The 23,888-nt window shown below is 43.6% G+C and overlaps 1 protein-coding gene and 1 non-coding gene across 7 annotated transcripts; one reads left to right on the forward strand and one right to left on the reverse strand.

Moving 5' to 3' along the window:
• Positions 1–212: 212 nt before the first annotated feature.
• Positions 213–18,774, reverse strand: LDAF1 (lipid droplet assembly factor 1). Of its 6 annotated transcripts, XR_013334235.1 has the most exons (6): positions 18,653–18,774; positions 15,864–16,065; positions 8,579–8,747; positions 6,941–7,079; positions 2,596–2,728; positions 1,881–1,955 (listed from the first exon to the last, which is right to left on the reverse strand). XR_013334235.1 is itself a non-coding variant. In XM_077760522.1 (5 exons), the coding sequence occupies exons 2-5, from the start codon at positions 15,957–15,959 to the stop codon at positions 1,874–1,876; spliced, it is 486 nt and encodes a 161-aa protein (XP_077616648.1). In that variant the 5' UTR covers positions 15,960–16,065; positions 18,653–18,773; the 3' UTR covers positions 213–1,873. The 6 variants fall into 6 exon arrangements, 5 of the variants coding, with proteins under 5 accessions (XP_077616648.1, XP_077616649.1, XP_077616650.1 ...); XM_077760522.1 differs by lacking the exon at positions 2,596–2,728 and having other exon boundaries at positions 213–1,955; positions 18,653–18,773; XM_077760523.1 differs by lacking the exon at positions 2,596–2,728 and having other exon boundaries at positions 213–1,955; positions 18,631–18,773.
• On the forward strand, positions 14,123–14,207 carry TRNAE-UUC (transfer RNA glutamic acid (anticodon UUC)). The gene has a single exon. It is a non-coding gene; the product is annotated as a tRNA-Glu (tRNA).
• Positions 18,775–23,888: the final 5,114 nt, after the last annotated feature.

Below are 23,888 nucleotides of genomic sequence, written 5' to 3' on the forward strand. Positions count from 1 at the left end.
GGACTCTAAGACACTGAAAATGTGAGATAACATATGTTCTTTTAAGTCTATAGTTTGTGGTAAACTGTTACACAGCAACAGTTAATATACTTGTAAATGACTCCTGTGTTAGAAAGTGAACTTCAGGACCAGGGACTTTTTCATTTTTCATTACTGAAGCCTCAGAACCCAGCTGGGTAGATAGCATAGACAGACAATAGCAGACACTTGCATGAAGAAAAGAAACATTTAATAAACACCAACTGTTAATACTGGCAAGAATGGGTAGCTGTTATTCTCGAGGAGAGGTAAAACCACCTTTGGGGACAGGCATGGTGGTCATGGGATTCAGAAGTTTCCAGATTAAGGTCTTTATGCTCTATCACAAGAAGCAGGCTTATTATTTTGTCTGCCCAGGAAATATTTCCTCTCCTCACATTCCTTTGGGAATATGCACCCCACCCTATGTGAAACCAGTGGACCTGACCTAAACTGTCCCTGGTTCCATGAACCAGCTCTGCCCTATCAGCATAGCCTAGCCTCCTGGCCACTGTGATTAGCTCAGGGTTGCTCACATGACCCAAGTCTGTCCAATCAGAGCCAAGCCCAAAACACTGGCTTGTACTGTGGTAAAAGAGCAGCTTCCTTGCCAGTGCAGAGTGGTGACTGTAAGGTTGATGTAAAACCAGAGCTGCTGGGACCTTCACATAAGGAGGGCCTGACTGGAAAAGCAGCTCACACGGAGGAAAGTAGTGCTGAGGGATGAAGGGAGAGAGATGCCTCAAGGTGCCACTTGAGCGCCTGAATCCAGCAGTGGCTTTTTAGTTAAGTGAAATGAACTTCCCCCTTCCGCCCCCTACTTTTTAAAGCCACCTTGGGTGAAGTGTCTATCATAAAGGCTGTTACCTGGGATCTGCCATGAAAATCAAGAGAAAGAATAAGCAGTTCTGATGTCTAGAGGGTGAAATAAAGAGTTAAGAAGCTCACCTAAATAAATATTTAATAAAATGCCACAGTAGGCCACTGAAGTAGAAATCCCATGGGATTTTAAAAGCTGGTGTAATCTTTTACCATTTTCATAGGACTTTTTGCAGATGTGGCTTAACAAAATAAGTTAAAACAATACAAAAGTGTCAAGTGCAAATATTTTAAAAAGTAATAGCACTTAACAGGACTCAACATGAAAACTATGCCTTTAGGCTTTTTCAAAAGTGCCCCTGGCTATAAAGTTAACTTTGCACTATTTTCCAGCTTTGTCTGAGAGGCCATAATTACCAATTTGCTAGTTTTTCTGATAAAAAGCTAGTAAGGCAGAAGAGCTTGTTCTGTTTTGGATCACTTTCCCCCACCTTGTTTCAATAAAGTGATGAAATAAACAGCTTCCAAATTTCAGAAAGAAAGAAAGGAAGGAAGGAAGAGGGGAGGGAGGGAAGGAAGGAAGGAAAAAAGTAGGGAGGGAAGGAAGGAAATTAGAAGGAAAAAAAAGAAAAGAATGGAAAAGAAAGGAAAGGAAAGAAAAAAGAAAAAAAAATCCACAGTTGCCCCAAGTTGGGCCCTTGGACACAAGATCTGAGTCTTTGGGGTCAAGCTGCCAGCTGTAAGGGCTCAGAACTAGGGCCAAAGTCAAGACCGCACGTTGAGGAGAAGGAGTGAAAGGGAGGAGAAGCTGCCAAGCCACTGCAGAGGGTGGGTCAGCCAGCAGAACCACAGGGAGTCAAGAGCAACAATCCCCAAGTTGGCCCCTGTGGGACCCTACAAAAAAGTGAACAGGCTAGAGGACACATCCAGGGAGTGCCTGACCACCCAGCCGCCTTCTGAATATAATCCCAAGGGCTGCGTATGATCCACAGCCTTCAAGAAGTACTTGGAAAAAGCTCTGGCTCCGCTCAGCTGGTCATTCCTGGTAGAGCCCCTCTAAGTTTTCAGACTTCAGAGTCAGCTGACAGTCGCCACCGGAGTTTTGTTGTGTTAATAGTCTGTTTGGTAACAAGAGGAAATGGTTAGCCCTAGGGCCTCTTTATTATTTTTTATTTAAAAATTTTTAAATGTTTGTTTACTTTTGAGAGAGAGACAGAGCACGAGTAGGACATGGGCAGAGAAAGAGGGAGACAGAATCTGAAGCAGGCTCCAGGCTCTGGGCTGTCATCACAGAGTCTGATGTGGGGTTCAAATTCACAAACAGTGAGATCATGATCTGAGCCGAAGTTGGATGTTTAACCAACTAAACCACCCGGGCACCCCGTTTATTTATTTTTGAGAGAGAAAGAGAGAGAGATAGAATGCAAGTGGGGGAGAGGCAGAGAGAGAGAGGGAGACACAGAATCCAAAGCAAGGTCCAGGCTCTGAGCTGTCAGCACTGAGCTGACGTGGGGCTCGAACCCACAAACCGTGAGATCATGACCTGAGCCAAAGTTGGAGGCTTACCCAGGGATAGGGCCCCTTTAAAGAGCTGGAGTTTGGTGGACCAACACACAATCCCAAGGCCCTGCTTGCAGATTTATACCACAAGAGCTGAGAAAACAGAGCACTCCATCTTCCAGCCTCCCTGCCAGCTTAGAGCAGCCAACTGACACAATTCTAACCAAGGGGAGAGAGCCTAGGAAAAATTGCACTTACTTGATTAAAAGGGTCAGACTCAAGTGGTGAGGGAGGTCTCATTTTTTTCTCCCTTCATCCTGCCTTGAATGTTCTTGGGTGTAGCCAGAGCCACAACAGCTTTCTTGTGGCCATGAGGTGACAAACCAATGGGCTGAGGATAGCAACACCAAAAGACAGAAGGTGGCCAGCCGGTATGTAGATGACACCATGCAATTAGTCCATTTTCATAAGTAAGGACATCTTATAGTTTTATTTCTTTTTCTCTTTTTCAAAAGTTTTAGTCATGCGCTACCTTTCATTTTAAGGTCAAGATCCCATTTGCATCATGGAATAAAGTGGACAGTTCCTCTTTCTTCCCCCTATGCTTTGAATCATTTAACAAGAGGTTTCTTGAGTTTAAGAATTCACTAGTGCAAGGGTTTTCAGGGGACAACTATTTTTATAATAATATAACATGCTCAATACCTTTTTGGCTCTCATTCTCCACAAAGGAACAGTGGAGGTTTTTTTGTAAAGTTTATTTTTGAGAGAGAGAGAGAGAGAGAGAGACAGCACAAGTGGGGAAGAGGTAGAAAGAAAGGGAGACAGAGGATCTAAAGGGGGCTCTGTGCTGACAGCAGAGAGCTCAATGCGGGGCTTGAACTCATGAACCGTGAGATCATGACCTGAGCTGAAGTCTGAAGCTTGACCTATTAAGCCACCCAAGTGCCCCAACAGTGGAGTTATCACAGTATATATGGAACATCTGCATGACTCCATGAACCAATATTCTCCAAATGAGCAATGCATGAAGTTACAAAAACATGCACCATAGAAGATCTAATAAAAATGCAAGACATAACAGATTTTAATATAATGAAGTACAAAAAGGTCACATTTCAGTTAACCTTTGAGAAACTACCATGTATTGAGTTTTGGCATACTATCAAAGAACATCCACAGTCATCTGAAAAAGCTTTTCCTCTCTTTGTCAGCCACACATTTGTGAGGCAAAGTCTGCAAAACCCAGCTGACCTCTATTAAGGCAGACATTAAAGATATTTGTGAAATGTAAAACAAGGTCACTTACTTATTTTGCACTGGGAAAATGTTATTTATAAAGATGTTATTTGTATCAACTGATAAAACTGTTCTTTTTAAAGGAATAAATATTTTTAAAATTTGTTAATTTCTACTACAGTAATTGTTGACACATTTAAACCACATGAACAAAAACTTGGGGAGACTCAGTAGTTTCAAGAAGGTAAAATGGGTCCAGAAAACAAAAAAACTTGAGAACCACTGCCCTAATGAAAACAATGGGTCCAAGTGTCTTGCTTGGGAGGAGAAGGGGGCTATAAGGAGATCAAGGAGAAATCTTGGGTATCTTTTCTTTTATGTTTGTTTCTTTTTGAGAGCGAGAGCACGCACATGAGAGAGCATGTGAGAGCAAGCAGGGGAGGAGAGAGAGAGAGGGAGACACAGAATCAGGAGAGTAGAAGTAAGAGAGAGGGAGACACAGAATCCGAAGCAGGCTCCAGGCTCTGAGCTGTCAGTACAGAACCCGATGTGGGGCTTGAACCCACAACGGTGAGATCGTGACCTGAGCCAAAGTTGAACACTCAACCGACTGAGCCACCCAAGCACCCTTCTTGGATATCATTTTAATCTCTTCGCTGATAAATAGGTGGTATTTAGATTTTGCTACTTCCTGTGGTATAGCAGAGCAGGTTCAGAAGCAGGGAAAAATTTTGGCTCAGAAACATGTTTCAATAAGCCAAATTTTGGCTAATATTTTTGCTTTTATCTCCTTTGAAACAGATAGTGATCAAAACAATTTATGAGAAGCTGAATGTAACTCCAGGGACATCAACCAAACAATCCTATGACAACCACCCCTGAGCAATTTTTTTTTTTATTTTTTTTTTCCAGGAACTTATTTATTTTATTTTTATTTTACAAATAGTTTGTCAAGTTGGTTTCCATATAACACCCGGTGCTCATCCCCACAAGTGCCCTGCTCCATGCCCATCTCCCCCTTCGCCCCCCACACCCATGCGTCCTCAGTTTGTTCTCAGCATTCAAGAGTCTCTCATGGTTTGCCTCTCTCCCTTTCCCCCACCATTTCTCCCCTTCTTCTCCCCCATGGTCCTCTGTTAAGTGCCTCTCAATCCTCCTATACATGCAAACATATGATATTTGTCCTTTTCTGCCTGACTTATTTCACTCAGCGTAACACCCTCAAGGTCCATCCATGTTGCTACACATGGCCAGATTTCATTCTTTCTCACTGCCATGTAGTACTCCATCGTATAGATAAACCACATCTTCTTGATCCATTCGTCCGTTGATGGACACTTAGGCTCTTTCCATGGTTTAGCTATTGTTGAGAGTGCTGCTATGAACATTGGGGTCCATGTGCTCCTATGCATCAGCATTTCTATATCCCTTGAGTAAATTCCTAGCAGTGCTGTTGCTGGGTCATAGGGGAGTTCTAGTGTTAGTCTCCTGAGGAATCTCCACACTGTTTTCCAGAGGGGCTGTACCAGTTTACATTCCCACCAACAGTGTAGGAGGGTGCCCGTTTCTTCACATCCTCGCCAGCATCTAGAGTCCTCTGATTTGCTCATTTTAGCCACTCTGACTGGTGTGAGGTGGTATCTCAGTGTGGTTTTGATTTGTATTTCCCTGATGAGGAGGGATGCTGAGCATCATTTCATGTGTCTGCTGGCCATCTGGGTGTCCTCTTTGGAGAAGTGTCTGTTCATATCTTCTGCCCATTTCTTCACTGGGTTGTTTGTTTTTCGGGTGTGGAGTTTGGTGAGTTCCTTATAGATTTTGGATATTAACNCCATGTTCCTGATACCCCTGAGCTATTTTAAATTATACCCACTTCACATTTTATTTTCCAACATGAGTAACAACACGATAACACTTTGGTAAGGAGTTTAAGGGCTAGTCTATAGAAAAACAAAATTCAGGATATAGGTTCTTTTAGACCAAGGGGTGGCAAATCCCTTGGGCCAAATCCAGCCTGCTGCCTGTTTCTGTAAACAAAGTTTTACTGGAATACAGCCATGCTTGTTTTCTTATTGCCTACATTGCTTTTTGGCTACAGGAGCACAGCTGAGGAGTTACAACAGAAATCACATGGCCTGCAAAGCCTAAAATGTTATCATCTGGGCCCTTACAGAAATTGTTTGCTGACTCCTGTTTTGGAGTCACTTTGGAATCTTGGTTAAGAGGCTTTAAAGTTAACTGACCTGCATTTAAGTCCCTTCTCTGCCACGCTTTGCTTTGGGACTTGGCTTCATTTCGTTGTCATAGATTGGAGCTAGTACCTGCCTCACAAGGTGGTTGTGAGGATTACACGAACTTGGGCCTGGAAAGCACACAACAGAGTCCCAGGCACAGAGCAAGGGTTTGATGGGTGTTAGCTACTGTCATCAATTAAGCAAGAACTTAAATGAAGCACAATGGAGTCACATCCCATTTGGGACTTAGATTCTAAATTCAATGAGGAGAACAGATAAAAGTCAAGCATTAAAAAAAAATCATCTCTAGGGGCACCTGGGTGGCTCAGTCAAACATCCGTCTCTTGATTTTGTCTCAGGTCATGATCACATGGTTGTGGGATCGAGCCGTGCACAGAGCAGAGCCCACTTGAGATTCTCTCTCTCCCTCTCTGCCCCTTTCCCACTCATGCTCACACACACTCTCTCTTTCAAAATAATTTAAAAACACATTTTTAAAAATCATCTCTGAAAATCCCTTATGAGGACAGTCCATTATAGACAAACATTGTCTCACAGTAATTTCAACATGGCTGGTTTTTTCCCCAGCATTTAAATACATCACTGTTCCTTCAGTGAAGGCCCCAGATGCAGTATAGCTGGCACTTAGGAGCCACAATGTAAGAACACAATCCACACAATCAAACACAAGATTCACACTCAGTATGGTGAGACACACACACACACACACACACACACACACACACTCTGAAGAGCAAAGGCAATGAAGACAGATGGGAACAGCAGATTCATGGCTCCCCGTATCATCCGGAGGTACAAGCATGCTGAGTGTTTCTAGTTGCCCCCCAAAAAAACCCTTAATTTGAATTTTTGTAAATTTAATGGCATCTTTTAAAAGGAATCAGTAATAATTACTTCAGAGGGTTGCCATGACAACAAAATGAGTAATTATGTGTGGTGGTTGTTTGAAACTCCATTGTAAATTCCCATTTGATATCTGCTATAGATGGTAAACTATAAGGAACACCTGCCTCTCACAATTTTATTAACCAACCAATAATAGTTAGGGCATTATTTGTGAAAATCCCCCAAATGGTAAAGATCAAATTAGTGCAGTGACATGTATTTACCTGGGAGAAAACCAGTAGTTGACAAGGCTGGAGACCATCACGTAGGACACCATGATTGTCCCCGACATGATGAGTGACACAAAGCTCAAGCCGCAGAGGACACAAAGCAGTGAGAGGCCACCCACAGAGATGACCAGTCCTAGAGGAAACCATAATTAGGAGAAGCATTCAGCTAAAACAGGTTGAAAGCTGCCAGACCCAAGGCCACTGTGCTTACGAGAGTTAACTCAGATTTTTTTAAGTGAGTAGATTTCCCATAAAGATACAGATTTCCACCATCATTTAAAAAGGAGGTAACCTAGCCACCCAACTGGGCATCACTGCAAGGCAAATACCCCTTTCCTTGCCTTGGGAGTGGTGAAATAACTCAGAACTCCATCCTCATGGCTACAGTGATATAATTTCAGGGATGGACCTTGCAAAGGAAGGAAATCAGACAATATAAACGGATGTGCTACTGTTTTACAAAGACTTGCAAAATCCCGGATCAGTGTTTTTCCAAGTGTGGCCAACAACCACTGTATCAGAATCAGATACAACAGGAAGGCTTGAGAAAAATTCTGATTTTTGGACCCCACTCTAGAACTACTAAAACAATCCCTGGATGGGGCCTGGAAGTCTCAATCTTCAAAAACACAAGACTTATATACACTCAAGTTCCAGACTACTGTTCTAAAGGCTTTATACATGCTGTTCATCCTGTTTAGAAAGTCTTTCCTTCCCCAAAGGAAACAAGAGTTGTTACATATCTTTAAATCCTGTCTTTTGTAAAACTTTGCATGGTACCACCAAAATGCAGGGGCTCCCTTCCCCTCCCTAAATTTACTTTTGCTACAGTACTCATTCATTCCTCCACTCATTCACTCATCTCTCTCTCTATCCATCAACATTATTGAACAGCTACTCTGTCAGGCTGTATTCTGCTCATCTGCCTATGATGCTTACTTTCTCCTTCAAGTATAAATTGCCTTATCCACAGTTCCCTGGGCAGGGAAACAATTCTGGGTGGTCTTAGCTCTGGAAAGTTGTAGGATAAATCAGAGGCGATTACCTGACCCAATGGCAACCACCTCTTTGGCTAGTATTTTATGGTTTGTGATCTGAGACGAAGAGGCAAACTGAGCTCATCAGATCTGCCTTCTCAGCAATTTTATCTTAGCAACAAAAGGAGAAGTTGACATTTGGCAGTGTGACTTCAGGAGGAAAGGTGAAGAAGGGGGAACATTAATACCTAGCAAGGCACCTGGCATGCAACAGGTGTTCAATAACTAGTTGTGGAATAAACAGACTGTTACCATTTATGTAGAAGCTACTAGGTGCCATGGGCTGTGCTAAATACTTTATGGAACTATGAGTTTCAATCCTTACAACAATGCTTTGACACAATTATATCATCCCCATTCTACATATGAGGAGTTTGAGGTTCAGAAACGGTAGATAACTTGTCCAAAGTTGTGCTGGTGAAGGTAGGATTCTAATGTAGACTCCAGAGTCCATCTTTTAACTACTCTGATAATCTGCCTTGGTCACTGTAATTTTTCAAGAACAGGAATCTTTCATACAAGTGGCAGGTGCCAAATAAATACTATGCTCCCAACGGAATCATTTTCCAAGGGGGTGAATAGACGAGTAGGATACCTTCCAGTAAAATGACTCCCACAAGAGCAGCCAGGGAGGTAAGCACCACAAGTAGCAGGAAGAATCCAACAGGAATGGCCGACACAGCAACAAACACCAGCATAGTGAGGGCCAAAAAAGGATGCCTGTCCAGGTACTGACCCACCGGAGACTTCAGAAAGGCAACCACCTGTTGGCAAAGAAGAAAGAGCCAGATTGAACACCATGTCTGAACCCTAGGTTGATGGACTCATCTGAGCTGCAGGAAGTATATAACCAAAGGCCATAAAGTTGGATGGCTCATAAGTAATGTAACAAGTCAACAACACTAACAATTCTCCCAAGACATGAGTCACCCTGGCAATAGCTTAAGGCAGCTGTAGAGACAGATGGCAGGTTTGAGGGTCCCACCTCAACTTTAAGTCTTGTGAAAGTAGGAAAGACCTGGTCATGGCTCTACTGTTTAACACACACCCCCTCAGAAGAGGCTCTCAGCATATGCACACATATGGATGTAAGGTACACACAATTTATCTCCTACTTCACAGCTGAAGTTTCATAGTTGAGGCCACTGAAGCACAAAGAGGTTAAGTCCGAGCTACTTGGCATTACCTGGGGGCTTGTTAGAAATGCAACATCTCAAGCCCTCCCCTACACTTGCTAAATCAGATGCTGATTGTTTCTCATGTTTATCTATTTTTGAGAGAGAGAGTGCAAGCAGTGAGGGCAGAGAGAGAGGGAGATAGAGGATCCAAAGCTGGCTCTGCACTGATAGCAGAGAGCCTGATGTGGGGCTCAAACTCACTAACCATGAGATCATGACCTGAGGCGAAGCCGGATACTTAACCTACTGAGCCACCCAGGTGCCCCCAGATGCTGATTTTTAACGAGATCCCCAGGTGACTTGTATACACATTAATGTCTGAGAAGCAAAGGGACTAGCCTATAGTCACAGTTTCCAAGTGACAAAATCTAGGCATCCAAAGCTGAATCTCTTCATTGTTAATGTCTAATGTGTGCAATGGCTTCACCTTGTTAGGAAAAAATGCTTTTATTTTGTCAACTTGGGTACCACAGTCAGGACATAGCCTCATGACTCCTGCAAACTTATGCTGTGTTAATATAACAAGCTAACTTCCTTCACCAGGCAAAAGAGTTTTTGGATCTGGCTCAACGGGAGAGGGCTGCTTGAATAAAGAACTGGTCCTAGACAAGGCTTCTCCCCTTTTCTTAAGCCCCATGCTGTCTCTCTCCTCACTACTGACATGTTGGTTTCAGTTCCCTTAAAATGTTCCATCAATAACTTTTTCCCATTGAAACTGGTCCTTCCCAGGTCTCATTCCTCAGGACCTTGCAGGCCAGCTGAAATGAAGAGGAAATTCAAGCTACAGTGATCATGGATGCCACTATCCCAAACACCCAAAATACACGTGTCTCTTAATGACCCCAATGGTGGGAATCTGGAGGCAAGCTGGAAGGCAGGAGGGTTTTGTAGTTCAAGTTGATGGTGATCAAAATACAGAGCTCATGCTGCATAACTAGAAAAGGCTGTTGTTCCAAGAAGCCACTACCCTTGGTCTTGAGACTACAGCACTGCCTCCTTAGAAGTCTCCAGGCATGACCAACTTCACATCCTGTCAGGCCACAAAAATAGCATAATGCCCACTGGCTATACTGCCTCTAGCTCCTCCTATCTGAGAAAAGCTACCAGATTTAGCTATTCAACTTCTCTAGCCAGAGGTGACTGCACTAGGAATGCCCAGCTCACATAATCAGAACCCAATGAGATTCTCCAATTAAGGCAGCTGACAAGAGGGGCCAAGGGAGTGGGGCTGGTCCCTGGATCTGTCTTCAGTCTTGACTGCTTTCCAGCTCTGGTCCACATACATTCTTTTTTTATTTATTTATTTTTTTTATTTTTCTGAGAGAGAGACAGCGTGAGCAGAGGAGGGTCAGAGAGAGAGGGAGACACAAAATCTGAAGCAGGCTCCAGGCTCTGAGCTAGCTGTCAGCATAGAGCCTGACGTGGGGCTTGAACCCAAGAACCGTGAGATCATGCCCTGAGCTGAAGTCAGATGCTTAGCCAATTGAGCCACCCAGGCGCCCCTCTAGTCCACATATATTCTTATTAACTCTCTCCAACCACCCAAGGCATCATCTGACTGACTGAACTGTTTTCTATGATCCTTATAATCAAGAGACCCAGTAATCACAATGGGGAGCAGATGACGAGGGAACACCTGAATGCCAGGCTTATGAGTTTACACCCAGACCATCCAGCACAGTAGCCACATGTGGCCATTGTGGACTTGAAATATGGCTAATAAACTAGATTTTTAACTTAGTTTTAAATTTTAAAATGGATATATGCTTCAATCACAGGAACATTTTTAATTACATTTCAAATCAGATATGTTTCAAATAAACTTTCAATTTTATGAAATTTTTGTAAATCTCAATAGAGATGATGTATTTTCAATGGATAGTTAGTATCTGAATTGAGATGTGCAATTAGTTTATTAAAAAATATAGACTGGGGCAGCTGGGTATCTCAGTCGGTTGAATGTCCAACTCTTGGTTTCGGCTCAGGTCAGGTCATGATCTCATGGTTGTGGGATCCAGCCCTGAGTCAGCTCCTGGCATGAAGCCTGCTTGAGACTGATCTCTCTCCTTCTGCCCCTTCCACTGCTCGTGCTGGCGCATGCTCTCTCTCTCTCGCTCTCTCTCAAATAAAAAAAATAGGGGTGCCAGGGTGGCTCAGTTGGTTGAGTGTCCGACTTTGGCTCAGGTCGTGATCTCATGTCTCATGGGTTCGAGCCCCATACTGGGATCTGTGCTGACAGCTCAGAGCCTGGAGCCTGCTTCATATTCTGTGTCACCCTCTCTTTCTCTCTACCCTCCCCCACTCGTACGGTCTCTCTCTCTCTCTCTCAAAAATAAACATTAAAAAGTTTTAAAAATAAAGTAAAATTTTTAAAAACCTTGAAAAATGTAGACTATCTCATCACTAATTTTTTATATTATTACATAGTGAAATTATACTGTTTTGGATGTTTGGGGTTATAAAAATATATTACTAAAATTAATTTTACATTTCTTTTCATGCTTTTTAATAGGACTACTAGCAAATTTAAAACTCTATATACACATTGCACAATACTTCCATTGTAAAGCACTTGTTTAAACTTTATCTAGAAAAAAAAATCAAGAGACAAACTGCTGGCATTTGAGCAGGACTATGATATAATCAAAGCATTAATTTAAGGTATATGAACCTGGCAGTCATGTGCAAAAGGCAGTTATGAGGATTTGTCTGAAATCAGGCAAGAGACACTGATGGGCAAATCTAGGCTGATGGCAATATGAAAGTGGGATGACAAGAGAAAAATCAATAGGACTTGGGGACACTTTGGCTTGGGGATCCAAAAGGAGAAAAGCAGGTGTTCTTCAAGACCCTAAAGGAATCTCTTTTTTATTAGCCTCTTCTGAGTGAGGGTCCTACAACCAAGAAACAGTCATTCAGATATGCAGAGAGACCATTTTAAGATGCAATTAAGACCAGAAATTGTCTTCCCCTAGGAAGTATGGCCCTACTCATGCCAGTCTGCCATAGTAGGGGAGGATATAACTCAGTTACACCTAATAATAATACAGGAGCACCTGAGTGGCTCAGTCGGTTGAGCATTCAACTCTCAGTTTCAGCTCAGGTCATGATCTAAGGGTTGTAGGATCAAGTCCCACATTGGGCTCCATGCTGAGCTTGCTTAGAATTCTCTCTCTCTCCCTCTGCCGTTCTCCCCCACTCTCTTGCTAATATAAAAAAAGAAATTAAAAAATAATAGAGAATCTTCATTACACTCAGGCACCAAGCACTGTTTTAAGTATTTTCAATGTACTTCCTCATTTATTTCTCCCTACAATGCTCATAGGCAGGTAAGGAGGAACTTTATTTAGAGCCAGGGAATTAGAACATAGCAATTAACTTCTCATTCATGTCAATAGAAGGGGATACAATGGGAGGATGGAAAGTGGGACATCTTACTATTCAGTAACATGAACTGCAATTTTCTATCTCCATCCTGGAAGCAGGCACAGGTCATCCACCTTGGATTTTACAGGCCAGGTGCAGTGCTGAAGAACTCAGGAATTCCAGGCTGGGACAGAGTAGCACCATTATGTGCCAGGCTCTGTGCTACAGCTTTCCTAAACAGCTCCTGACATCATCCTCACAACAAATGAGCCTGGCATTGCTTATTTCAGAGTGAGGTGATGGAGATTCAATGAGCCTAAGCAACTTGCCCAAGGTCAGACAAAGACAATTTATTTTAAACTGCACACATGAGTACGGCAGGTTCCAAAGTAGGGATAATGTGGCCAGTACTGAAGGACATGAAGGCTCCATATGGAACTATTCAGGAGACAGGCTAATTCCCTGCTGTCAGAATGCAAAAGACAATCAGTGTCCATTGACCCTTGTTACCAGAAGTGAGGAGGACAAAGGTGTCAGGATTATTTAAAACCACTGGTAAAGACCACTACAAGGTTCTGAGTAAGAGTTTATCCCAGACCTCGGTCCCTGGGTGCCCACTGGTATGTGATTCAGAGGTTAATTCAAAAATATCCTTTGTGGAAGGAATGGGCCAGCATGGGAGCAAACCTAGTGATAGGTAATCCACAAGTGAAGATGCCCTCAGGGGGCATCTGCCCAGTTCACGTTCCTTCTCTCTTCCCACCTCTTTGAACACTGCCCCCTCCCACAGTAGGTGTAGGTCCCTGAAATTATGTTTCTCTCCATGAAGAATGATGAAAAGTCCCTGCCCAGCTGCCACCAACCTGGCCACTGGTGACTTGGTCAAGCCTGATCCTAGGAATCAGAGATTCCCAGAGAAGGCCTCTTTGAAGGTTTCAGGGAGGGAGGCACAGGGAGTTGAAGGTGCCAGTCAAGGGAGTCACAATGGCCCATGTGAACGGAAGAGTTAAGAAAGCCAGGCTGTAAAGAATGAAGGTGATGCACAAGGAAAAGCTACAACTGGAAGCAACATGGCCCAGGAGGTGTTGAGAGTTACCTCTGACACCAGTGACCTGCCAGACCCTGATTCACTTCCTGCCCTCAGCTTCTCAGATAGCCTCCCATTTCCCCCAAAGTCCCAGCAGGTCTATTTGTTTGCTTAAGTTATTCTGAGCAGGTTTCTGACTGTCTCAGCCTAAAAGCAAGACAATTAAGACTTGACATTCCAGAGACTTCCTAGAAGAAATGATGGAGTTGTTTCACAAATACTCTGTGTGGAAGCAAATCTATCTGTTCTGTTCTGGAATTTAAAGGGCTAATTAACTCTGAGTAAAGGCTAAAATTGATTTGGGAGAAATAAATCATCTAAATATGCCCAAAACAAGGGTATGTTTATGTAAATTATATTATGTCAATCTGATGGAAGTTTCTATAACACATTTTCTTACATTTTTGTTTTTTGTTGATAATTTCACCATTCAAAATGGCAGAAGTACTGTCTAGTGTTAAGTTTAAGAGGGCTGTGATGCGCCTTAAGAGAAAATACTTTATGGGGAGCCTGGGTGGCTTAGTCGGTTGAGCGTCTGACTTTCACTTAGGTCGTGATCTCGCGGTTCGTGGGTTCAAGCCCCGCGTCGGGCTCTGTGCTGACTGCCAGCTCAGAGCCTGGAGCCTGTTTCAGAGTCTGTGACTCCCTCTCTCTCTGACCCTCCCCTGCTCATGCTGTCTCTCTCTCTCTCTCCTAGAAATAAATAAAAATTAAAAAAAATTAAAAAAAAAAAGAGAAAATACTTTGTTCAGGCAAGATTTATAGTGCTTCTGGCCATGAGTTTAATGTTAACGAAACAACAAAATATACCAAGTAGTCTTCAAACAGAAATACACATACAACAGGTTATATATTTATCAATTGATGAAAATGTTGTTACCATAAATTTGCCAGAACCTAATCCTGTAGTTTCCCTGGATAAATTGTGAATTCGTTGTTTGAGGTGACCTCATAGAACATAACACATATAACGAGAATCAAATGCACATGTAGATGAGCACAAGGACCTGTCCTACTAAAGCTAACTTTTAGTACAAGAGTCTCAGACTGCTGACTAGAAAGCTGCTTGGCCAATTTAAAAATAGCTTGCTAAATCCACCAAGAGGGCCAGAGGCATTTTGGGATGAGTCCAGGAAAGATCTCTATAGAGTATATTGCTGTAGACTGCAAAGTGCTATCTCTTCAAATAGACCTTACGGGAATTGTGCTAATACAAAAACCAGATCACATACCAGTTCATTTTGTTACATATATGTACGTACTTTATGGATATACTGCATGGGGAAAATAAATGTTTCCAGGGAAATGCAATACAATGTTAATATTACCTCTGAGAGCTGTTGTTTTTTCAGACAAAATGCTAAGTGACATATAGAAAAAGGAAAGAAAGATAAAAATTCAAGAAAGCAGAATATACCATCTCAAGTCCCATGGCCACTGAATTGGTACTGAACACCTGAAAAGTGGCTAATTCAAATGGAGATGTGCCATTAAGTATAAAATATACACTAAAGTTTAAAGACTTACTACAAAAAAGAACGTAGAATATCTCAATGACTTTTTTCATCAGTAATTTTTTATAATGATTACATATTGAAATATTTAGATATGTTAGACTAAAAATACATTAAAATTAATTTCATATGCTTTTTACTTTTTAAATGTGGCTACTAGAAAATTTTAAGTTACATTCATGGCTCCTATCATATTTCTATTGGACAGTGGGTTTCTAGTGGAAAACTAGACTCAAATCTTGAAGTATGCTTTAGTTCCTCAGTCTTAGGGTAACAGGGCAAAATTAACAAAACAAAACAAGATGGTATCTGTGGCACAGACTGAGAGCCACCCTCTATATCCAGCTAAACAACTGCATTTACCCTGAGGGGAGACTTGTAACTAACTTTTGGTCTATGAGATGTAATTGGAAGTGTTGCATGTGTGCGTGTGTGTGCATGTGTGTGTGTGTGTGATTTCCAGGAAATCCCTTTTAATTAGAAGTGGCTTGCAAGTCTTTCTCTCCTTCCCACCTCCATCCTGTTACCTGGAATGTGAATACAATGGCTGATGCTTTAGCAGCCATCTTGGACAATGAGTTTGAAGATCACACTTTAGCCATGGCAAGGTGGTGAATTAGAAAAATTCCCAATCTACCTCAAATTTCTTCTACCTCAGAGAGAAATAACCTTCTATGCTGTTTAAGCTGGTGTTATTTTGGGATTTTCCATTACACATCCTGATTGGAAACTGACCTTTGAGTTATTCTGAATAGACGCTATCAGCAAAGACAGCTTCCTCTGCAGCTCCTGCAAGTCCTTTGAGGTACTCGGGGGCTCTTCTTTTGCCATTCTGAAACCCACTTCAGTCTCTTTAGGGGTTAATTCTTCTATCTGTAAGCTGTCCAGGGCAGGGCACAGTCAAATCTCTCATGTCACCTGTCTCTTCTTCCTGTAACTGGAGAAACAAAAAGTAACTTAAACATTAGTAGTATTCACCCAGCCAGTTCAACAAAAGCTTCTACTATCTTCATGCATTGATGGTAGGTGTGCTGGTGGAGTGTAGCTTGGCAATATCTATCAAAATTTCTAAGTGCACACACCTTCCTCCAACAATTCATTCTCCAGGAATCTGAAGATAATCAAATAGGTGTATCAAAACATACAAAAGTGATATGCAGTGCAATCATACTTATGTAATAAGCAGCAAAACACTGGAAAGAAGCTAACTGTAGGAAATTGGTTAAATAAAGACAAATTCATAAAATGGAGTGTTGGTTAGTTGTAAAAATGATAATGTGGAGGGTGCCTTGGTGGCTTAGTCAGTTGAGTGTCTGACTCTTGTTTTTGGCTCAGGTCACAATCTCATGATTAGTGAGATCCAGCCCCACATCTGGCTCTATGCTGTCAGCACAAATAGTGCTTGGGATTCTCTCTCCCTTTCTGCTTCCCCCTCCCCACCTCGTCTTCAGAATAAACAAGTAAACATTTTAAATAATGATAATATGGACATTCAGTTAGTGATATGAAAATACATACCTGGTAATAAGTAAAAAAAGTACAAGATATCCCATACTGTTACATAAACCTATGTATTTTATGTCTAAATTCCATAGTAAAATAAAAGACTTAGAAGGATATGTATCATATAATACCAAAATGTTAATGGTATTATCTCTGGGGGCTTACCTGAAAAACTGCTGCAAAGAATATTGAAGAAAACAAGAAAAGTGAATACACTATTTCAAGTACCATAGCCTTTATCTCCCCCAGAAAGCTTTTTGTAAGCAGTTGTGGTGGTCATTTTCTTTATTCACTACCCACACTAACAGGTTGTCTTCCAGTTACACAGCATTATAAATCATTCTCTATTTACTAAATCTCCTCTTAACAAGAGAGGTGCCTCAAGAGTAGACCTAGCCACAATTATACTCCCTGACTCAACAGCCTTTAATTTCCAGGACTGTCTTAATGGCATATAATTTATAAAGCCAATTTGTTCAATTAGATAATCTATTTTTTAACCCCTATTGGATTTTCATATAAAAACATATATGTTCTTATTTTGTATTTTCCCGAATTGTAGGGCTGGACACAATTTCTCCCTTACAAATGACCTCCTGACTACTGATAGTAAACAAGCCTCAAAGATCCTGTCACAGTGGCCAAAATTAACTGAGTGATGCTGACATTTGTTTACCATATTGACTATACCACATGGTAATTATGTGAGTTAAGGGGAAGGGGTTACTAATACCAATAGGGCCTAGAATGCAAATTAAAGTACATTTTAATTACTCCAGCTAGAGTGCTTCTGCTATAACCCCGTTTGTGAGACAGGAATCTTTTGCATAGGAAAGGACTAACTCCTCTACAGCTATATTCTGTCTTTGAAGTTACTACTGGCACAGATCCTGAATTTGGGATGTTTCCAAGACTCATGTCCCATAATTTCGTCTCCGTAGCAGGTAGAAACAAGCCCAGCTCCCCCTTACTAGTCTCCAGATGCCTAGGAACTCACCCAGACCGGTTTGGGGAGTCCCATGGGAACCAGCGTGGGTCGAACGCCTTGTGCTATGGCAGTCAAATACAGCCACTTGGCTCCCAATCCCTAGACCTCCTAGTCACTCACTCTACGGAGGGGGTCTCCCCAAGTACTTAGAAGCCTCCAAATCCCAGGCAGCAACCGCTTAACACCGCGCAGCCCACAAGTTACCTGCCTTCTCCGACTTCCCCACTGACCAAAGAGATCACTAGCCAACCTCCCCGCCCCGCCCCCCGCCCCCAAGGTTCTTCCACTCCTGCTCTCCGGTCCCCCGCGGCTAACGGCTGCCCGGNGGGGGGGCATCTCCTGTAGGGAAAAGGAATGCTGGGCGCCTCGGGCCTACCCAGGCCGCCCCCTCCCCATCAGCTTCCAAGTCTCTCAGCCTTCGAAGCCGCGAGAGGGAGGAGGGGTCCTGCTTCTAGGGATCCACGGGCATTGGGGGAAGCGGAAGGGATGCAGGTGGAGAGGGCGGTCGGTGCATGAGAGAGCACGGAGGCTGAGAAAGGGAAGTTCACGGGCGAGTGGAGAACTGTCATTAATTTGGGAAGAAGAATCCACCTTTATTACTTGAAGCTCCCCTCTCTGTAGTGACAAGGGAGAGGGTCCCTCGGTAGACAGGAGGGGCCTTGTGAGAAGGACACCCGTTTTCATTAATCCTGGAGAAGGGGTCTGGAGACTCCCCAGCCAGGCTTTCCCAAGGGGCAGGGTCTCGGGGGTGGGATGGGGCTGACAACGCCGTTACCAAATCTAGCGGTGGATGTGAGGGGGTGTGGGTCCGTGTGTGCACTCCGAGCCCGTCTTAGGGCTTCGGAGGGGTAAGACTTCCCTTTTCACTGAACAGCGGACAGAGGACCATACCGCAGGGCACCCACTTCTCTCTCAACTGACGCCCCCACGCCTTCTCATTTGCCTCTCCCCGCGAGGGGTCTAGCCAGCCCAGGAATGCTGTACCCTAGCACCCAAACTGCGAGCTCTCACCAGTCCCGGCGGCTGAGCTTACCCGCGTCTGCGGCCGGAGCGGAGGGAGATGGGAGGAGGAGGGGAAGGTAAGGAAGGAGGAGGAGAGAAGGCTATTGGGCGCTGGCGGGAGCCGGAGCCGGCTTCCTGCCCAGCCCCCGCGGGCCACCTCCCTGCGCCCTCGCCCCGCCCCTTCCTCCGCCCCTCGGCTGCCGGCGTCAACCTCAGCTTCGCTCCGCTCGGCTCTTCCCGCCAGCTGCCGGAGGAAGCCGGAGCCGGCAAAGGCGCAAGCAGGACTCGCGCGCCACTCTCTGCCAAGCGCACTCTCTCACTCAGCGTTTTGGGCCCATCCCAACAGGCCCTGAGAGGTTTACAGATGAGGAAACTGAGGCCCAAAAGGAGTTGCCCGCCCCACACCCTTGGCTTGAGGTGAGAGCGCCCGTGCAACCGCCGACACAGGTGGACTGGCCTCTGGGCGCGGGTTTGCTTAGCGGCTTAGGGCGTCCCCTGCCTAAGTACCTGCACCTGAACCAACTCTTCTGGAAGCATTCCTGCAGTTCAGGAACCCCAACAATGAGGTATGGCCTTGACTGGAAGGTTTTAGGCATTTCTTCTCATGCAGTGTCATGAACCAGCGAGATCCTTAAAGATGGGTTCAGCTGGGGCGCCTGGGTGGCTCAGTTTAAGCGTCTGACTTTGGCTCAGGTCATGATCTCACCTTTCGTGGGTTCGAGCCCCGCATCGGGTGCTGTGCTCACAGCCAGCTCAGAGCCTGGAGCCTGCTTCAGATTCTCTGTCTCTCTGACTCTCCCCTGCTCACGCTCGCTCGCTCTCTCTCTCTCTCTCACTCTCTCTCAGAAATAAATAAAAAACATTAAAAAATAAAAAGATGGATTTGGCGATTTTCTCCGTTTTTTATGGATGAAAAAGTCTAAGCCCAAGTCCCTCAGTTCTGTGTCAGAGCCAGACACGTTCCCTGGCCCCAAATCCAGCACATAGAGCAGGGCTTCTCAATGGCAGCAATATTAACATAGTAGGTGGCAAAATTCTGTATTAAGGGACTGTGAATTATAGAATGTTTAGCAGCATCCCTGGCCTTGACCTACTAGATGCCAGTAGTAATCCCTTTCCTCCCTGTTGTGACAACCAAAAAATGTCCCCAAGCATTACCACATGTTCTGTGAAGGGGCACAATCGTCCCCAGCTGAGATCCACTGCTCCACCATGGCTGGGGAAGGGGGATCCGAACAGTCCTGGGCTCTGATCTCAGGGCTTACTCTTACTGCATGACCTTGGGTGAGTTACCTCTCTGAACCTGGGCTTCATCTGTAAAATGATAGGCTTGAGCATTGGCCTGCTACTGCATAGTTCTCAGGCACTTTCCATCAAGGGACCTACGTTGACCTACCTTTCCTCTGACCTGGAAGATAGTCACAGGGTTTTAGTGAGGACATGCTATAATAATAGCTGTAAAGAAGTTAGTACCTATCTGGAGTATCAAAAAGATTGGATGGTACAGTCTTCTAACCAACTAATATTTCTAGAAATAAACAGGCTGGTGGATAAAGAAATAAACTTGGGGGACGGGGCGCCTGGGTGGTTCAGTTAGTTGAATGTCCAACTTCGGCTCAGGTCATGATCTCATGGTTCATGGGTTCAAGCCCCATGTCGGGCTCTGTGCTGAAAGCTAGCTCAGAGCCTGGAGCCTGCTTTGGATTCTGTATCTTCCCCCCCCCACCCCTGAAATAAATAAAACACATTAAAAAATTAAAAAAAAAAGAAATAAGCTTGGGGTTAGTAATAATAAAAAGACGCTGAAGGGGGCACCTTAGTGGGTCAGTTGGTTAAGCAGATCATCTCATAGTTTGGGAGTCTAAGCCCCTCATCAGGCTCTGTACTGACAGCGCTGGGCCTGCTTGGATTCTCTTCTCCTTTTCTCTCTGCCCCTCCTCTGCTCACACATACTATCTCTCTCTCAAAATAAATAAACTTAAAAAAAAAAAAAAAGCTAAGGGATTCTGCTTTAACTCCACAACAGCCAAGAAAAGAGGAGTTAATGGAGGGGATAGGAGATGGATAGATAAGTGTCCCTAAATTCTTATGTTTCAGGCAATCCTGTGTGGCTTCATGCACTTTATTGTGCTGCAGTATGATGGGTGCCCCATCTAGGAAAAGGTTGCATTTTTGTTGTTTTTTTTTTCCTTTAGAACAGAACATTACAACCATCATTTCCCCCTTCCTTTGGAAAGTTGAATTGGGGCCTCCTTGAATTGTCGTTCAAGAGTGCCATCTAGGGGCATCTTTGTAAATCCTCTAATTCTCCCCCTCTACCTCTGTCATTGTCGGGACAGCCGGGTTTTGCTTTATCCTAGTGCATTGGCTGCCTTCTGCACCATATTATGTATACCCTGATGGCTAGGATCTTAGTTCTCTCCATTGCCTCAGGACTTGGCTCATGATGACCATTGATTGGTCAATAAGATACATCCATATGCAGCCTCTTCTACATTTTTCAAACATCACTTACTCTGGCTAAGTAATCATTTCAGGTCTTAGAAAAGATCTGCCAGGAGTCCTGGGCTCTGAATAAGAAATGTGTGAAAATTTCCCCACAACACATTGAGATCCTATGCTGTTTATATCACAGAGATGGGAACAAACCTGACTCTAGCTGACCTTTCTCCCCATATTGCCAGATTTAGCAAATAAAAATCCAGGACACCCAGTTCAGAGTGAATTTCATGTGAACAACAGATAACTTTTTAATATAAGTATGCCCCAAATACTGAATGGGATATACTTATGCTAAAAAAATTTATTTGTTGTTTATCGGAAATTCTAATTTTACCGGATATCTTGTGTTTTATCTGGCAACCCTGTGTACTTGGAGTTGTGGATGGAGGGTCTTGAAGCCTGCATCCTTCTTGGGAATTATCAAACAGAAGATTAAGTCAGACAATTCTGGTGCACATAAGGTGGCTGGGGCGTGTGTTGCAGGGAGATGACATTTTCATTCTCCTTAGTAGATATTTTCTTTTCCTTTTTAAAAAACTTTTTTTAAATGTTTATTTTTGGGAGAAAGAGAAACAGAGCGTGAGCAGGGGAGGGACAGAGAAAGAGGGAGACACACAGTCCGAAGCAGGCACTAGGCTCTGAGCAGGCAGCACACTGTCTTTGCGGAGCTCAAACTAAGGAACCAAACCGTGAGATCATGACCAGAGCTGAAGTCAGATGCTTAACTGACTGAGCTACCCAGGTCCCCTGTTTGTTTATTTTCTATGTAACAGACCACATGTAGGTTTTTGGTTAAAGCTAGGGAACAGATAGAATAGTCAGGTTCAAGTCCTAACTTTGCTACCGACCTTGCTTAGTGACTGACTTAACCTGCCTATGTCTGCTTCCTCAGCCATAAAACTTGAGATGATAATTTTATTTATTTCCTGGGTTGTTTGTGAGAAGATTTGGAGAGACAATGTTTATTAAGTACTTAGCACAGTGCCAGCAGATAGTATAACTCAATACATGAAAGTCATAATCATTGTTTTGATATTTTTAAACACAGGTAGACTTATTTTTTTTTTTACAAATAGTTTATTGTCAAATTAGTTTCCACATAACACCCAGTGCTCATCCCCACAAGTGTCCTCCTCCATGCCCATCCCCCCTCCCCCCCTCATCCATCAGTCCTCAGTTTTTGTCAGCATTCAAGAGTCTCTCATGGTTTGCCTCTCTCCCTTTCCCCCACCATTTCCGCCCTTCTTCTCCCCCTTGTTCCTCAGTTAAGTTCCTCCTAATCCTCCTATACGTGCAAACATATGATATTTGTCCTTCTCTGCCTGACATATTTCGCTCAGCGTAACACCCTCAAGGTCCATCCATGTTGCTATAAACACAGGTAGACTTAAAGTTCACTTTCAGATAGAGGCATGTCTCCTACTCACCCACAGGATCATGGGGCTCATTAGCACCATACCAGTCTCTGTCTCCTGTTTCAATTTGTTGGGCTACAGCTGCTGGTTTTTGTGGGACTTTGGGTTTCATGCCCCATTATGGGAAGCCTGGTAATAACCCCATTTCTGTCTAAACCAAAGTTTCAAACCCCATCACTAGTTCATTTATTACAGATACTATTTGAAATTGTATATATTGTGGTATCTAAATGTGGTGTCTGTCTAGAAATATGGGGACCCCCAGTTGTGGGATGATGATTGGATGGAAACCAGTGGCAAGGGCAGTGAAAGGATTCACCTGAGGCAGAACAAGGACGATAGAAGTTTACCAAATACACCTTAAGGGAGGAGGGGAGGGGCAGGACAGCAAAGGAGACGCAGTGGGTGGGGACTAATTTTAAAGGGGGAGAGTGGGGAGGTAGGAGGATGTATGGAAAAAAGGGAGACTTTGTGGTAACTGTGCCTGGTTGTAAGTAGCCCATTGGTTAGTTAGGGCCTATGGATGTTCTGAAGCCCTAATGGGCTTATCTATATTCAGCCAGGGGGTCACTGTGAACCCTTTCTACATTCCATTGCTCGTTTGCCTAAAAGTGGCCTCTGTATATATGTCTGATGGTAGAGAGTAGGAATATAAGAGATGAGGAACTACAAGGTTATTTTCAAAGTATGGAGAGGGGTGCCTGGGTAGCTTAGTTTAAATATCAACTCTTGATCTTGGATCAAGGCTGACAGTACAGAACCTGCTTGGGATTCCCTCTCACCCCCTCACTGCCTCTCCCCTGCTCATGCACTCTGCCTCTCTCAAAATAAAAATAAACTTAAAAAATAAAAAAGTAAGATAAAGAAGAAACAAGTACTTGGTCCTGTGCAGTGCCCATGGTAGGCCCTCAGATGTTTGTGTTTTGGATAGGTCTTTTGTGGAAGGAGCACTGGACTCTGGAGTCATAAGGATAGGCTTCAACTTGTATTGGTGCTTCTTATGAGTCGCATCAAGTTGGGGAAGTTATGTATGTTTCTCGGTTTTGGTTTTCTCAATCCATAAAGTGGGAACAACATGGCATTTTGAGGAGAATTGAATGAAGTAACAGGTATGCAAGCATAGCACCCCAAAAGAGCTCAATAAGTCTAACTTGGTTTTGAGAGAACTTGAAAGCAACCAAATGATGTGTGCTTTGAATGTTTGGACAGCTGCTAATATTGTAGCCTGTGTATACAAGTATACATGTGTGTGAGTATGTGTATGTATGTTTCTGTGTTTATAATAAGAATTATGTTAGCCACAACATCTATAGAGTGCCTCCTATATCAGGTAACCAAACCATCCCACTG

Source organism: Crocuta crocuta, unplaced genomic scaffold, assembly GCF_008692635.1.
Source record: "Crocuta crocuta isolate KB4526 unplaced genomic scaffold, BGI_CrCroc_1.0 scaffold73, whole genome shotgun sequence".
NCBI classification, from domain to species: domain Eukaryota; kingdom Metazoa; phylum Chordata; class Mammalia; order Carnivora; family Hyaenidae; genus Crocuta; species Crocuta crocuta.